The 14,301-nt window shown below is 35.9% G+C and overlaps 1 protein-coding gene across 1 annotated transcript; it reads left to right on the forward strand.

Moving 5' to 3' along the window:
- Positions 1 to 2,668: 2,668 nt before the first annotated feature.
- On the forward strand, positions 2,669 to 13,817 carry LOC125808540 (dolichyl-diphosphooligosaccharide--protein glycosyltransferase subunit 2-like). The gene is made up of 20 exons (XM_049488223.1): positions 2,669 to 2,733; positions 2,825 to 2,964; positions 4,650 to 4,842; positions 4,946 to 5,035; positions 5,298 to 5,360; positions 5,452 to 5,521; positions 5,675 to 5,739; positions 7,390 to 7,444; positions 9,358 to 9,485; positions 9,572 to 9,687; positions 9,838 to 9,907; positions 10,272 to 10,373; positions 10,506 to 10,595; positions 10,717 to 10,865; positions 11,721 to 11,832; positions 11,911 to 11,994; positions 12,303 to 12,383; positions 12,555 to 12,779; positions 12,984 to 13,106; positions 13,516 to 13,817. Exons 2-20 carry the CDS (start codon positions 2,828 to 2,830, stop codon positions 13,630 to 13,632), a joined length of 2,070 nt encoding a protein of 689 aa, XP_049344180.1. The 5' UTR covers positions 2,669 to 2,733; positions 2,825 to 2,827; the 3' UTR covers positions 13,633 to 13,817.
- The last annotated feature ends 484 nt before the right edge of the window (positions 13,818 to 14,301 follow it).

The following is a 14,301-nucleotide window of genomic DNA, read 5'->3' on the forward strand; positions in this document are numbered from 1 at the left end:
TCATTTTGGGGAAGAATGAAAATCTGGAAATTTTGTTAAGTTAGAATAAGTTGAGTTCTGGCAACTTCAAATGGTCATAACTTCTATCTCAGGATGAGTTAGAGGTACTTCCAGATATGGTAGGAAAACTCTTTCCAACGCCACTGAGTTTGCGTGATTCTTAGTTCGTATGAGTGAGTTATACCTTTTGGAAGTTGGGCTTTTGGAATAAGGAAAGTCCAATCTGATTTTTTAAATGGTAGTTTGGTCTTTTCCTTGCCCAATTATTTTATTTCATTTTTGGTAATTAAGTTAGGGTCTAATCAGAATTATATCAGTTTACGCTTTTACCAAAGTACGCTAGGCTTGGAGAAAAGAGAAAAGAAGAGGTGAAAGGAGAAGAGAAGCAAGATTCGTCAAGATCGTCAAGTTTAGCTTGTGAATTTCGTCGGGGGTGATCCCTACAAGGTATGTGAGATCACATAGGGATTGGTTAGTTCACCCACGCGCCAACCATGATTCAATTCAGCGAATTTAAGTCTTTGAAAGTTTAAAAATTGAGTTCTTGATGAACATTGTTGAAGGTTTCGTTTGAATTCTTGTGGGTTGTGCTGTTGAAGTTTCTTGATGATTTGATTCATGTTTCCGGGTGTAATTTCGGGTTGAATCCATCATATAGTGAGGGTACAAATGATTCTAAGTGTTTGGGGAAAGAACCATTGAAGTTTAGAGGGTTTAGAGATGAAAAACGAGCAAGAAAACTCGTCAAACACCTGGGGATAGGGTGGGGCGTCGCGCCAGCCAGCGCGCCCCAAAAGGGGCTCTGAACTTTGAGGGCTGGAGCCCCGCGCCTCTCAGAGCGCTAGGGACGCCAGTTCTCCCCATTTGTTCCCCACCTTTTAGTACTTGTTCCTTAGCAATGTACCTATGTTTTCTAGTTGATTCCAACACTCTAAGGTACATCTAAACGTCACGAAATCATCCATAAACATGAGATCATGAACCTTGAATCCATAATCCTATTTAAGGAAAGTTAAGATCAAAGTCAAGAAAAGTAAGAGTCAAGTCAAGAGAAGTTCTTAGAGTTTTCCAAAAGTCTTTTCCAAATGTTTTATCTTTGTTTTAAGACTTAAAGTTTAAGTTGAGTAAATATTAAAGAGTAAAGTTTGAAGTTTATTTCTTCAAAAGTATATGGGGACTATGTATTCCCAAAAGGGTTTAAATTGTTTTCACATTTAAACAAGAAAGGAAATCTCGATTTCCAAAGAGCCTTCAGGATAGTTTTCAGAAAAAAGTAATCGCTTTCTAAATGAAGCAAGAGAGGAAACTTTGATTTCCAAGATAGTCTTTGAGCTAAGTTTTTGAGCATTAACCTCAAAATCACAGAAAGAGGTATGTTTTTAAACATTAGAGCTAATATTATATTTTTGGGAGTAGTATTAAATCGATATGGGGGAGAGTTCAGACAACTCACAATCCCCATAAACCATGTAGCCATCATGGGTAGAAAAAGATCATACTTTTTAGATGATTCCTTTAATGCTTGTTAGCATAAACTAGTGGATCCACTTAGTAGTTCAGGTTCTATACCCTCGGCAAGGTATAGAACGGCCTTGGCAGCATGAGGCAAAATGTTGTATCATCACAATAGCTCTTACATGATGGTTGTCGGTTAGAGAAACTCCCACAAAAGTAATTGTATTCTTATATACATAGTTTATTGTATTTTTACATACATTTCAGAGTTATATGTATCTTTGCATACACAGAGAGTAGACATCATGTTTTAAACAATTTTTCTTTATATTACACTTGTTTTAAACTGCTTTATATTGACATGAGTTCAGTTATGTTGAGTTGAGTTCAGCCAGGTAAGTTCTTCAGATTCTTTTCAAACCTATGTTGTGTTTAGCATTCCAACTCGCATACTCGTACATTCAATGTACTAATGCCACTTGGCCTGCATCTTATTATGATGCAAACACAAGTAACTAGGATTGACATCCAACGCATCGTTGGTCCAGTGAGCACTCCAGAGTCATTGGTGAGCCTCCTTGCATTCTGGAGGACTCTTTTTTATTGCTTTCAGTTATTTTATTAGTCATTAGGATGTCGTGGGGTTTGTCCTGAAATCCATCTCAGTTGTTTTAGAGGCTTCATAGACTATAATTAATATAAAGTTGTCTTTGAGTAGAAATCTTAACATATTCAATTTCATCAATTTACTTATTATAAATCTAGTTAGAGACAATTCATGCTAGTCACTTTTGAAGAAGTTGGGGAATCCAGTAGTTCGCCATAACTTCCTCAACACCAATAAGATAACTGATATTTTGTCTAAGCAAGGTACCTAGCTAACAAGAAGCAGACAACCCCATGTTTTATACAATTCTCCGGACTACATAAAAAAAAGTACTAAAAGACGATAAAAGAGATGACCATCTAGTAAAATAGTAACACTAGCTACTTGTAATAAGTTAATCCGTTTTGATAACCTAGCTGTAGTTTCTAACTATATATAGTAGCGAAACATTACTACCTACTATCTTGTACTTGTTAAGAATTTAACCTCTTTAACCCCCCAAAAAAAAAAAAAAAAAAAGTTGCCTTCTCTTTAATTAAAATTAAAAAAAAAAAAAAAAATTTGGTGAAAGAGAAGAAATTAGTTTTCTTTTCTTTTTCAACTAATAAAATTCTTCACTCGATTAAGACCATCTAGCCCACTCTTACCAGTCCCCACTGTGTCGCAGACTCGTAAGTCTTCTTCCCCAAATTCGAATTCGTTTCGAATTTAGCTCAAATCTGTATATATATAAACGTATTTCTATTGATTTTGTTGCTGCAGAAAATGGGGAAATTTTTAGGAATTTTGATACTAGCGTTGTGTGCATTGATCTGTGAAGCTGCAATTTTCAGACCCATTTCAGATTCTCACCGATCTGCTGCGTTGGAGTTGCTTACACCCAAAGATGGATCTTTTACAAGGTTTGATTAAACCCTCACTAAACCCCCCTTGATTCTCAGCCTGCAAATTAGTGATCTTGGATGTGTTAAGTGTGTCATGTAAAAATGTTTGAATAAGGAGTTATAGTTGAAGGGTTTCTGAATTTTTGAACATTGGCTTGTTAGTTGTACAAATTTGATCATGATGATTATAAAGCTAAGATTTTTTTTTGTGTCAGATCTCATTCCCAAGTTGACCTGTATTTACTCTTCCAGTTTGAGTACCATTGCCTCCCAATATGGTGATTTGATTTTTTTTTAATTAGGATTTTGTTGCTCTTGGAATATTATTTTGGGGCATTGCAAGAGCATAGCTATACTAGTTTCAGTTTTTGGGTCGTTGGCGGAGGGAAGTTGTTGGGGCTTGTTATTTGAAGTGGAAAAGGATAATCCTAGGAAATGATCATCCACTTACAATCTGAATAGAAGTAAATGACCCTACAACGATATCTTGTGTTTTATTTGTGGATACTAGTCTTCTCTTGAGAAGGTCATATAACTAAAATGACATTTATAGTGGACTATAAAATCAAATCTCCAGGATAATTAGGATTATTGAAATTAAGTGCAGGACAATGAGATAAAACAAGAGATTCAGAATTATGAACTTCATCTTACTCTCTATTTCTTTTTAAATTGGGTGTATTATGTAGATGCATGTTCAATCTAAAGAAGAAGAGGAAAAAAGAAGAAGAATTGTGAATATGGAAATTGTAGATATCTTAAAAAGTTGCAGTTGCACGTTTCACAAGTACGAATAATTTATATATATGCAAAAAATATGTCCAAGTGCAGAAGAATTGTGAGAACATATAAGTCTGAGCAATATATATAAGTTATTGTGAGAATCGTAATTAACTGAGGAGGAATAGCTTCACAAGTCCGAATGCTAACTTGTGAACCAAGTCTAGTATTCAAGTGGAGAAGGTTAGAGGGGTGAGCGCGTTATTGACCTAGTTTTGAAGCTAGTAATAATGTATTTTTTGGTTACCAAAAAACTCAATTGAGGAGGATAGTTGGTGTTAAGTGTCATACATTGGTTGCGGGATGGGCTGTTTGCTTCCTTATATGGTCTTGGGAAATCCTCACCTCATACGCTAGCTTTGGGTGAGTTAGCCAAGGTTCCATTTCTTAATATGATAGCAGAGGCAGACCCATTCATATTTTTAGTTTGTCCCCCATGTTAAATTCTCCATGCTCCAAACGTCCGACCCTCATAGTGCAGAGGCTGTAAAGTGTCCTACACTAGTTGAGGGAATGAGTTCTCTCCCTATATGATCTTAAGCAATCCTCTCCTCAAAGAGCTACCTTTTGTTGAATTAGGACCAAGGTTCGTTTCCTAGACAATTTGGTCATTGGCAATCTCGATATTTTGCTAAAAGGTATCTGTTAAACTCTTCCTCTACAAGAAATACAGGGGTAAGAAGGAAACAATTATTGGCACCTCATTGTCCGATTCTTATCAGAATCTGTGATAGCCTGGGATGAACACAATTTATGTTTTTCGTGCTCTCTATTTAAAATTTTGTTGATAGTCACCAATTGCAAAAACGTTTAGTTGCACTCTTTTGTGCGTTTACAAACTTATAGTCATAGCTGATATTTGTGGTGTATCTTGAAATTTCAATTGCATCTATCTAGCGGTTGATAATTTTACCTCTCTCCAGCCTTAAAGAAACATACGAGGCCTTAAGGACATTTAAGGTTCTTGGGATTGGACATCAGCTTGACATCAAGGCGAAGTCATGTAAATCAGTGGTGGATACTGCTGGGTCTCCATCTTCCACATTGAAGGACTTGTTCCAAGCATTGGAAGTAAATGGGATATTGAAGTGCGAGCTTAGCAAGGAGACTTTTGCTGTATGTTTAAGCTTACTGCTAATCTGATTTATGGTAATTCTTTTTAGTTCATTATATTTACCTATATCCTCCTTTTTTCTGCGACTGCTGTGTATGTGTGAAGGGCATAGCTTCAAGACTTAAGGATTCTGTGAACACTGCCAGCTCGCTTCTCGACTACTACTATTCAATTGGTAGTTTAGTTCTTATCAAGGTAATGCAACAGGGAGAAATGTCTCATACTTTCTTTTATATTGTACCTGACTTAACTGATACACCTTCTCATGCTCTCAACCCCTTGAAAGAATGTAAACAAAACCAGATTCGTATAAAGCAAAGTTGAAGCTTCTCAGTAATATAGAGTTGGCAATATCTGTGAATTTCGTATCTGCTTGTGTTTCTGTGTGCCTCATAAAGGAATTGAATTTTGCCAAGATTGTTTTTCTGTTCTTACCTTGTCATTGTTCCCTCTGTAGGGTCAAACTTCTGAAGTTGATGTACATCTTGGAGGTGCTGATTCAGTTTTCCGTGCCATAAAGGTTTCTAACTGCACTTGCTGTTATCATTTACATGTTATTACTCAATATTTGGTATAAGAATGCATAAAGGACGCTTGAGAACTCTTGGCAGTCTCTTAGCCAAAGTGATGGAAGATGGCGCTATAGCTCCAATAATCCCGAGTCTAGTACATTTGCTGCAGGTGATTATTTTCTCTAGAAGACAATAGTTTTGCATTATATTACAAAAACAATTGGCTATCTGTAAACATGAGTCCCTAAGGTGCCCCCTCTTCTTGCTTGATTGCTGTATCTTTTGTTATTATTTTATCCTGGTTTTGAATATTCCTTTACAGGAATTGCACTTGAGAGCCTGGCTGGTGTCATTTCATTAGCATCTTCTGAGATCGATCATTCTCTGGTGAGTGACACTTGTCCTTCCTATTGATCAATCCCCGAGAACATTAATTTGTACTTTGGTCACCGGTATTTTATGAAAAATCTTTCACTTAAGTAAGCACTAATATCCTCCTTATCACTGTAATTAAAGGCCCACATAAGCCCTGAAACTAGGTGTAGCGCAGGCTGGGTGCTTTGCATTGCTTAAGGCAGCTCTGTGTAGACGTTAAGGTGCTAAGATGTGCGTTTCGGCACTATGGATATGAATCTAGAAATTTAGTAGATTAACTTATAATTTGAACTAAACATTTAAATTGTTTCAACCTGATGGCTTTGGTCCTGAGGTAAGAGCACAACGTGTGTGGGTTAGGTGCACATCGCGAGTTCATTACCATCTATAGACAAAAACATGGTATTAAAGCGGAGAAGTGGAGGGGTGGAGTAATTATCGTCCTTGATGATTTCTCGGCTGCCAAAAAGAATATTTCACTTAATTGTAGTTTTTCAGTTCTTTTGTCTATAAAATCAGTGTTTTGTTCTTCATTCTTTATTAAGTTGAGCTTATATATTTATGTGTAATGCGTATGTAATTATGTATGTGTGTATGATGCATGGATGCATTCATGCATGTATGTAGAGTCCATCCGTATTTGCTAGAGTACCACTTCAATTGTGCTTTTCGTTAAAGCCACAACAGATTTTGGTGCAATTTGATTCATTTCTCCTTTGCAACGTATATTTCATGGAAACCCCTACCACATTCATGTGCATACCTCTTTTTTTTCTTTTCTGGATAACCTAGAAATTCCAAGGTAAATAGCAGTATAGCACAAGGTTCAAAATTCGGTGGATAATTGGCCCATCCTCTACCCTTCAGCCTCCAAATACCAGACACAAATATCTAACGTGCGCCTAAACCACACCTTAGAAGCTACGCTTTATTAACTACACCGAAGTCGTGGAGACACATGCATACCTCTTTTGAATGAGCATTTTGGTTTGAAAATACGGGATCCTGGTGGAATTCTTGCTATTGAGATTCACCTTGCAGTTCAAGTTTAGCTGTTTCTTTTACAACATAGCTGTTTATGTTTCAAGTACACTGCTCATTTTGTTTTAGTTCATTTGATGGTGTTGAGTGTGAGATTCCTTACAGCTATCATTGGAGAGGTTACTGAATGTGTTATTGCATTTATTTCATTTTGCTTTCCACTATTGTGCCACTTAATGTGTGTTTAAAATGTGCCTTTTAAGTTCACATATTACAAGATTTGGGAATATGGGGTGATTGACTGAGCTGTTGGGTGATTTTCTAAGGGGATCAATAAAATATTATAACACCTCTCATGTGATACTAATTATCTGAAGCCTTATGTTTTTTCCTGCTGTTGCTAAAAGGGATGAACGTAAGAATGTTACATGTTTGAGCGGGTCAACATAAAGGAGATAAAGCAGAGACAAAGGATTGACGGTCATTTGATTTAAAACTGCATGTCTCTTATATATGTCTAGGTAGTATTGAGTTGAGTGGACCAGTATGTTAGCTTATGCACTAAAGTTGTGTTTTGCTTCATTTGGAAGTACATCATATGTCATCACTGTTTTTTTTCTACGTGCATGCATTGGATTTTGTGAGATAACTAGTTTTAACTCTATTTCTTTGTGTTGGCAGATTAGCCTGGTGAAAAATGACATATCAAAGCTTCTAGATGGTGTTGAGAAATATGGTATCTACCTCTTTTGTTCTTTGTATGTTCTCCTTATTCTCTTGTTCACTCTGATACTTTTTCTTTGCTTTTCTCGGTGAGATTTTCAGTAGCTTTTAGTAAATTTTGCTTGAGATTCCCTGTTCTGAGATTTGAACTTACAGGGATGTACACTGATGTGCTTGTGCTAGATAGAGTTAATGGCATTAGCTGGTTGTAATTGTTTAGGTCTGTGCTATTCATTTGGATGTACCAGATAAAACCTTCTTATCACAGCACAACTTTTAGATACTGGAAAAAAATATAGTATTCAAATTTTTCTTGCAATAGTTTCCAGCCAAGAAAAAGAAAACATAGTCTGTAAAAATACTGTGAATGTTTCTGATTTATCGATGGAGTAGGTGATACTGAATTACTGATGCATGTTACAGGGGTATTATTGCTCTTTTCCATAGTTTTAATTTAGATGAAATTTGTTGTTCTTCCTATTTTATGTGGTTATTGATATTAGTGTGGTAGAAACAAAGGATTGACGTATCAGAAAATGAAATGAAGGAATGAATATGATGTGCATGGCGTTTTTCTTGATACTGAAAGTTCAAATGAGAAGTGTTTATTAATGGATGCTGCAAGTTAAAACAATGTGAACCATGTTAGGATCCCTCCTTATGTCCCTCATGTGATAATGTATGTTACTTTAGGTGCGGGCCAAGAAAAGAAAGAAAGCATAAAGCCAATAAAAAAATATTGTGAGTTGTTGTTGGAGTAGGATATATTGATGTATGTTAAGGTATTATCTCTCTTGTCTGTACCATTAATCAAGAAAGAAATTAAATTCTTGCTTTTGTGTATTACTCCTCCGATTGTCCTATTTTGACTTGGCACAGCATTTAAGAAAGTAAAGAAGACTTTTGAATCTTATATTCTTAAATTAAATTAGAGATATGTCAAATGTATCAAAATGCTCTTTAATCTTGTAGTTTTAAATATGCCATGTGGAAAATTGGAATTAAAGAGTTGTGAAAAAAAGGAAAGAGACATTTTTTTTGAAATGGACTAAAAAGGAAAGTAGGACAAACAAATTGAAATGGATGGAATATTAATTTTTGTCGGGATAGGTTTTTGATTGCCTTTTTTCTTGATATGAAAATTTCAGGTGAAGTGTTTATTAGTGAATGCTGCAACTTGCAAGATATAACAAAGTGAAATGTTTGGTGTCCTTATGTTTCCTCGTTTCAATATGATGAATGTGTTTATGCTTAGGAAATGATCTTCGATTTAGAGGTACCTCACCTATTTCTGAGGTGAATGTTCCTTGTATATTTATGAGAGATTTATGTAGAGGTGAATGTCCTTGATTTTTCACGAGGGAAATTTTATTTACTATTCCATAAAAAGCTGAGTCTACATTTCACTCAATCAATTGATGCAAGAAGGGCGAAGGCTGGATCTCGGTGATACCTACTTAATCTAGAAAAATACATGATTCATAAATGTATAATCATGTGATTGACTCAAAAATTGTTGGGGTTGATGAGCTGGTCGAGAAAGAGGTAAGGAAAGGGGGGCCAGAAGGTCTAACTGACAAAAGTAAAAATAATTCCTGTTGTTAAATATATCTGATGCTAGTTGATTGAGAAGCTCTGATGTGCTTGGTCTTTGGCACAATCACTAGATGTTACTTGTGTCTTGTATAAATTTTTTTTGAGAAGGTAACATTTTTTGTATAACTATTTTCTGCAGCATAAAAACTGCAGCTATCCATAATTACAAGGGATGTCTTTTGTAGTTTTCCATAGAAGATGATATTGAAGTAGTTCATGAATCAATTCGATACCGTTCTAGCTTATTTAGAGCTGATGCTGCAGTTTGTCTAGTCATGCTGGGGAACTCAACTCAACATCATTCTAAAAACATTTGTTGTCATGTTACAGATGATGGCGCCTATTACTTTGATGAAAAGCATGTTGATGCTCATGGACATCAGAGTCCCCTGTCAGCTTCATCAGCGGTGGTGCGTGGTATCACAGCATTTGCCACAGCATCTGATGAAGATTTAAATGTACGGTAGTGTAATAGTTGATCCTTTCATTTTTTTTCCAATTATCATATGCACGCTTTATAATAATTTTCCTCTATTATATGCAGCTGCCAGGTGACAAAATTTTAGGTTTAGCAAGGTTTTTCCTCAGTGTTGGAATTCCTGGAAATGCAGAAGACTTGTTTTATCAACTCGAGGCATTGGCTTCCTTAGAAAACAATCGGTGGGCCTGGCTATGATTTACTCTGTTTTCCCTTTTCCCAAATTCAATAACTCAGGGAATTTGTTTATAGTAACTTTCAGATGAAGCACCTTCCTTATCAGTTAGCAGCATTCTTTACTTATGTATGATAAGAACTTATTTTCAATACAGGGTCTCCATTCCATTGATTTTGTCGCTCCCAACTGCTGTGATTTCATTGACTAAGAAAGACCAGCTTAAGGTGCATCATGTTAATCCCTTTTTTCCTTATGTTTTGATTAGATGGTATTGCTTAGTTTCCTTCATACATGTTTATTCTAACCACTCATTTGGATTTAAGTCTCATTCATGTTATTCGCTTGTTTGTTTTTGTTTCTTTAGTGATACTGTACATTAAAACAGGAATAATGGCTTGAAAGACTGGTTTAGAGTAAATAAAATGATGGCTTCAAAGGGGGTTTCTCACTAGAAGATTTAGCTGGCCTTAATTTACATGTGCAATTGCAATCAGCATTATTGCTTGCACATAGAATTTGGTTGTCTTGGTTTTTTTAAGTGCTCACCACTAGATTTCAGTTGTTGACATTTACCATTCTTAAAATTAGGTGAATGTAAACACTGTTTTGGGCTCTGCTGCACCTTCTCTGTCTGTGAAACTCAAGCAGATCTTCAGCTCTGGTTCAAAAGATGCTTCAATCATTGATCAGGTGTGTAGGGTTTTTGTTTGTTATATAATCCAGCTGATGGATATCTAGTAGGAGTTAAAATAATTTGATTAAAATAGTGTAAATGTCTTTGCTCTAATTGAACTTTAATTTGTTCAAATTTGTGTTCTGCAGGATCTCAAATTTGACCCTGAAAATGCTGTGCATTTCTTGGATGCTTTGCCAGAAAACATTGATGTTGGCAGTTACATTTTTTCTTTGGAGGTATGGCCTAGCTCTCTTTTCCTTATGAAAGTCTTCCCATTCTCCATCCCTTGGAATCTCTCATGCCTTTAAGTTGATACTTATTTGATCTCCTATCTTTCTTTTCTGGATGATCTTCTAGATTGTCCTTGACAGTCCAGAGGATAAAAAGATCTATGCCACTGGAGGACGAACAAAAGTACCCATATATGTGACGGGATTTATCAAAGTTGACCATGCAGATGTTGCTGTTCTTGACAGTGATCTTGGTAATGTGGAAACTCAAAAGAGGTATGGGATTTTCTGCTCTTCTTTTACTCTACTTTTGGCACATATATACTTTAAAGACTGATTTTCTGTTTTAATCTTTGACAATTTATTTGGTCTTTTGTCTTCATTTTCTAATCCTTTGTATTGATGATTACTGTTGACTTGTTCTCTGTTATGATAAATGCAAATATCATGCCTCAATTATGAAAACATATAACACTAATAAATTCCCTTACTGTTTTGACATTTAAGCATTTCATTTATTAAGCTAGCTCTAGATTCTTTCTACATGCTGTATCACATTGCCATTAATTAAATTTGAAGAACTGGCCACTTTTTCTTAATGATGGTGGTATTTGGTCTTTAGCTTGCTTGCATCTCAATTAATCCACCAGGTCGCTTGCTACAGCCCACAAGCATAGGTGTTGGGTAGTACCACCCCTTGAGGTTAAATAGCTTGGTTGAAGTTCTTTTTAGATAGAGATGTTCTCTTGACGGTGTTCCTTTTTGATAGAGATGATCAGTTTTGACTCTGTTTACATTGCATTCCTATCTACCTATATAGAATTTTAACACTCAGTCACTCAATGAAACTTATAGAAGCTGATTCAGATTCAATTAGTTCATACAGTTTACCTTTATATAGCTTCCATCGCATTACGATTTCCTCAATTTTACGGAAAGTGCTATTTTTTCACTTCATCTAATTATTATTATCATTTGAGTACTGTCTTATTAACTTATTTTTCATACTGTTTTTTTATATCATCATATGGACAATTCTATGCCTTCTGATACAAATTGAAAATTGTGCAACTTGATTTGTGCCTTCACCACAACGATAGTTATCCTTATCCATGTGTGTTTTCCATACAGATTTGATTTGGCAGGGGAGAGCACACTCTCTCTCTCAGCAAACCATCTTCAAAAGCTACAGTTGTCATTCCAATTAACTTCTCCTCTTGGGAATGCTTTTAAGCCACATCAGGTTGAAAACTCATCTTGTCCTTTTAGTGTATTGTCTTCTGTAATAGAACATTGGTGGACTTACTGTTCTCCTGTGCAGGCTTTCCTCAAGTTGAGACATGAGAGCAAAGTGGAACACATCTTTGTAGTGGAAAATTCTGGAAAAAAATTTGAAATAATACTAGTTAAGTTTTCTTAATCGTTTTCTCTATATATCTACCTCCTGTTAACATAGAGTGCACTATGGACAGTTTCGTAAATTTAGCACACGCCTGTTTATTTGTTCTTCTTAGAGTTATTCCAACCATTACCATATTTATGCTCTCAGTTGATGGGGTTGGTGATCTGCTATAAGTTCTTATGCGGGAAACATCCATAATTTCCTAGCCTCAAGTTCCAACCCAATTAAAAGCATCATTAAAATTGCTCCAATACCAACAATGATGAGAAGAGCTAACCCTGCTGTATTGTAAATGCATTTCTGTTTTGTAGGATTTTCTTGGACTAGTTGAGAAGTTTTTCTATCTATCAGGTAGATATGGCATCCAACTTACAGTTGGGGATTCTGTCATGGTAAGTTTCTGTTTTTTAGCTCCATAAATGTTCTATATTTTGTGTCACATTTTGGTCAATTTTTAAGCAGAACAGCAGTAAATAAATTTCTTCTTATGACAACTGGGCTGCTTCAAATTTTGATCTGGAAGCATTTGAGTTGTATTTTAAGCAGATCAATTTTTCCTCCAGGAAAACTCGTTCTTCCTACAACTTGGTTCGATTGAATTAGATCTGCCAGACCCTCCAGAAAAGGCAGCTCATCCTCCTCCACAACCTATTGATTCTACCTCAAGATTTGGGCCCAAGGCAGAAATATCTCACATATTCAGAGCTCCAGAGAAAAGACCTCCTAAGGAGCTTTCTCTCATCTTTCTGGCCCTTGTTCTCTTGCCATTCATTGGATTTTTGGTCGGGGTATGCTCTTGAATTCTTCTTTTAATTAGTTGATGTGAACAGTTGAGTATTCTCCCTTATCAAAAGAGACAATCGCCAAGTATATGTTTGGTTCTTCTCCCAATTATTTGCTTTGCCTTGAATTTAATGTGGAGCTTTTTTCTCTTGTCTTTCCTATATTACTTTTGTTGTGATTATTATTTTTGTTTTTTCATGTCTCAACAGCTTTTGAGGCTGCAAGTGAACCTGAAGAACTTCCCAAAAGCATCAGTACCTGCTACATTTGCCATTCTTTTCCACCTTGGCATAGCAGCTGTCTTGACACTCTATCTACTATTTTGGTTGAAGGTCCGTCCATGCTTTCTTTAATCTCTGGTTGTCCTTTATATGAAATTGCTCAACTTTCTGTTTTGCAGCATTTCTATTAGTTCCGTTCTAATTAAGGTAACAACATGAGGAGATGGAGAAAGAAATTAGTTCAACTTCCCTGTCCTTTTCCTCCCATTCCTTGAAAAAACACTGGTGTTTCAGTGCTGGAAAGTTAGAAGCACAAAATTTAATGACTATACATCAACAAGGTTTTAGAATGTCTTGTTTCCTATTGACCATAATGAACTTTGACATCTGTCAGCAATAAAACACTCTCTAATGTGTTCGCCAATGCTCTAAGTGAAGCCTAATTTAACTTGTCTTGTATATTTGTCGAACATGTTTATATTTGCTAATTTTACATGCGTATTTGCCTTTTTACGTGCAGCTGAATCTATTCACAACACTCAAAGCGCTTGGATTTTTGGGGATCTTCTTGATGTTCGTTGGACACAGAACCCTTTCATATCTAGCATCATCATCTGCCAAGTTGAAATCAGCCTAATTTAGACAGATTGCTTTTAATTATAGATGTGAGGAAGCCTTGAATAGAAAAAAGAGTTGGATAATCCAATTTTGTTGTACGACAAGCACATACGTATTTAGTATGATGTAAACTGCACCAGATTTTGTCTTCAAATGATCGATAGTTGCTACTTTAACCTGGTGAAGTTGCAGTGATTTGTCTGAGGGAGGGCATTTTTCTCGACATCATGAATATATACGTACAGTACTTTATATGAGGATTTGTGGTAATTCATGACTTGTGTTTGTATCTGATGGTGCACAATTTGCAGAAGTTTTCACCTATAGACAGTGTTGTCTAAATGCATGTTAAGTTGTACATATATTGTTAAAAGGGTTAATACTAAAAGCATGTGAAAATTTAAGGGCCAAACTTATCGGTGACCCCTAAAGTTGGTATTAAGTTTCACTTAGACATCTCAACTGAGTGATGTTCATTTTAGACACCTCATGTAAGGTCTCATTATGTCATTTTGACGCTCTATTGTTGAGTGAATCACACTCATTTTGACATGTCAGCAAAAAGTGTCAAAATGACACAACGGGACTTTACATGAGGTGTCTAAAATGAACATCTCCCAGTTGAGGAGTTTAAGTGAAATTTGGTGCCAACTTTAGGGGTCCACCGATGGGTTTGACCAAATTTAAG

Source organism: Solanum verrucosum, unplaced genomic scaffold (assembly GCF_900185275.1).
Source record: "Solanum verrucosum unplaced genomic scaffold, falcon-dt-bn FXZP01000160.1, whole genome shotgun sequence".
Taxonomy (NCBI): Eukaryota; Viridiplantae; Streptophyta; class Magnoliopsida; order Solanales; family Solanaceae; genus Solanum; species Solanum verrucosum.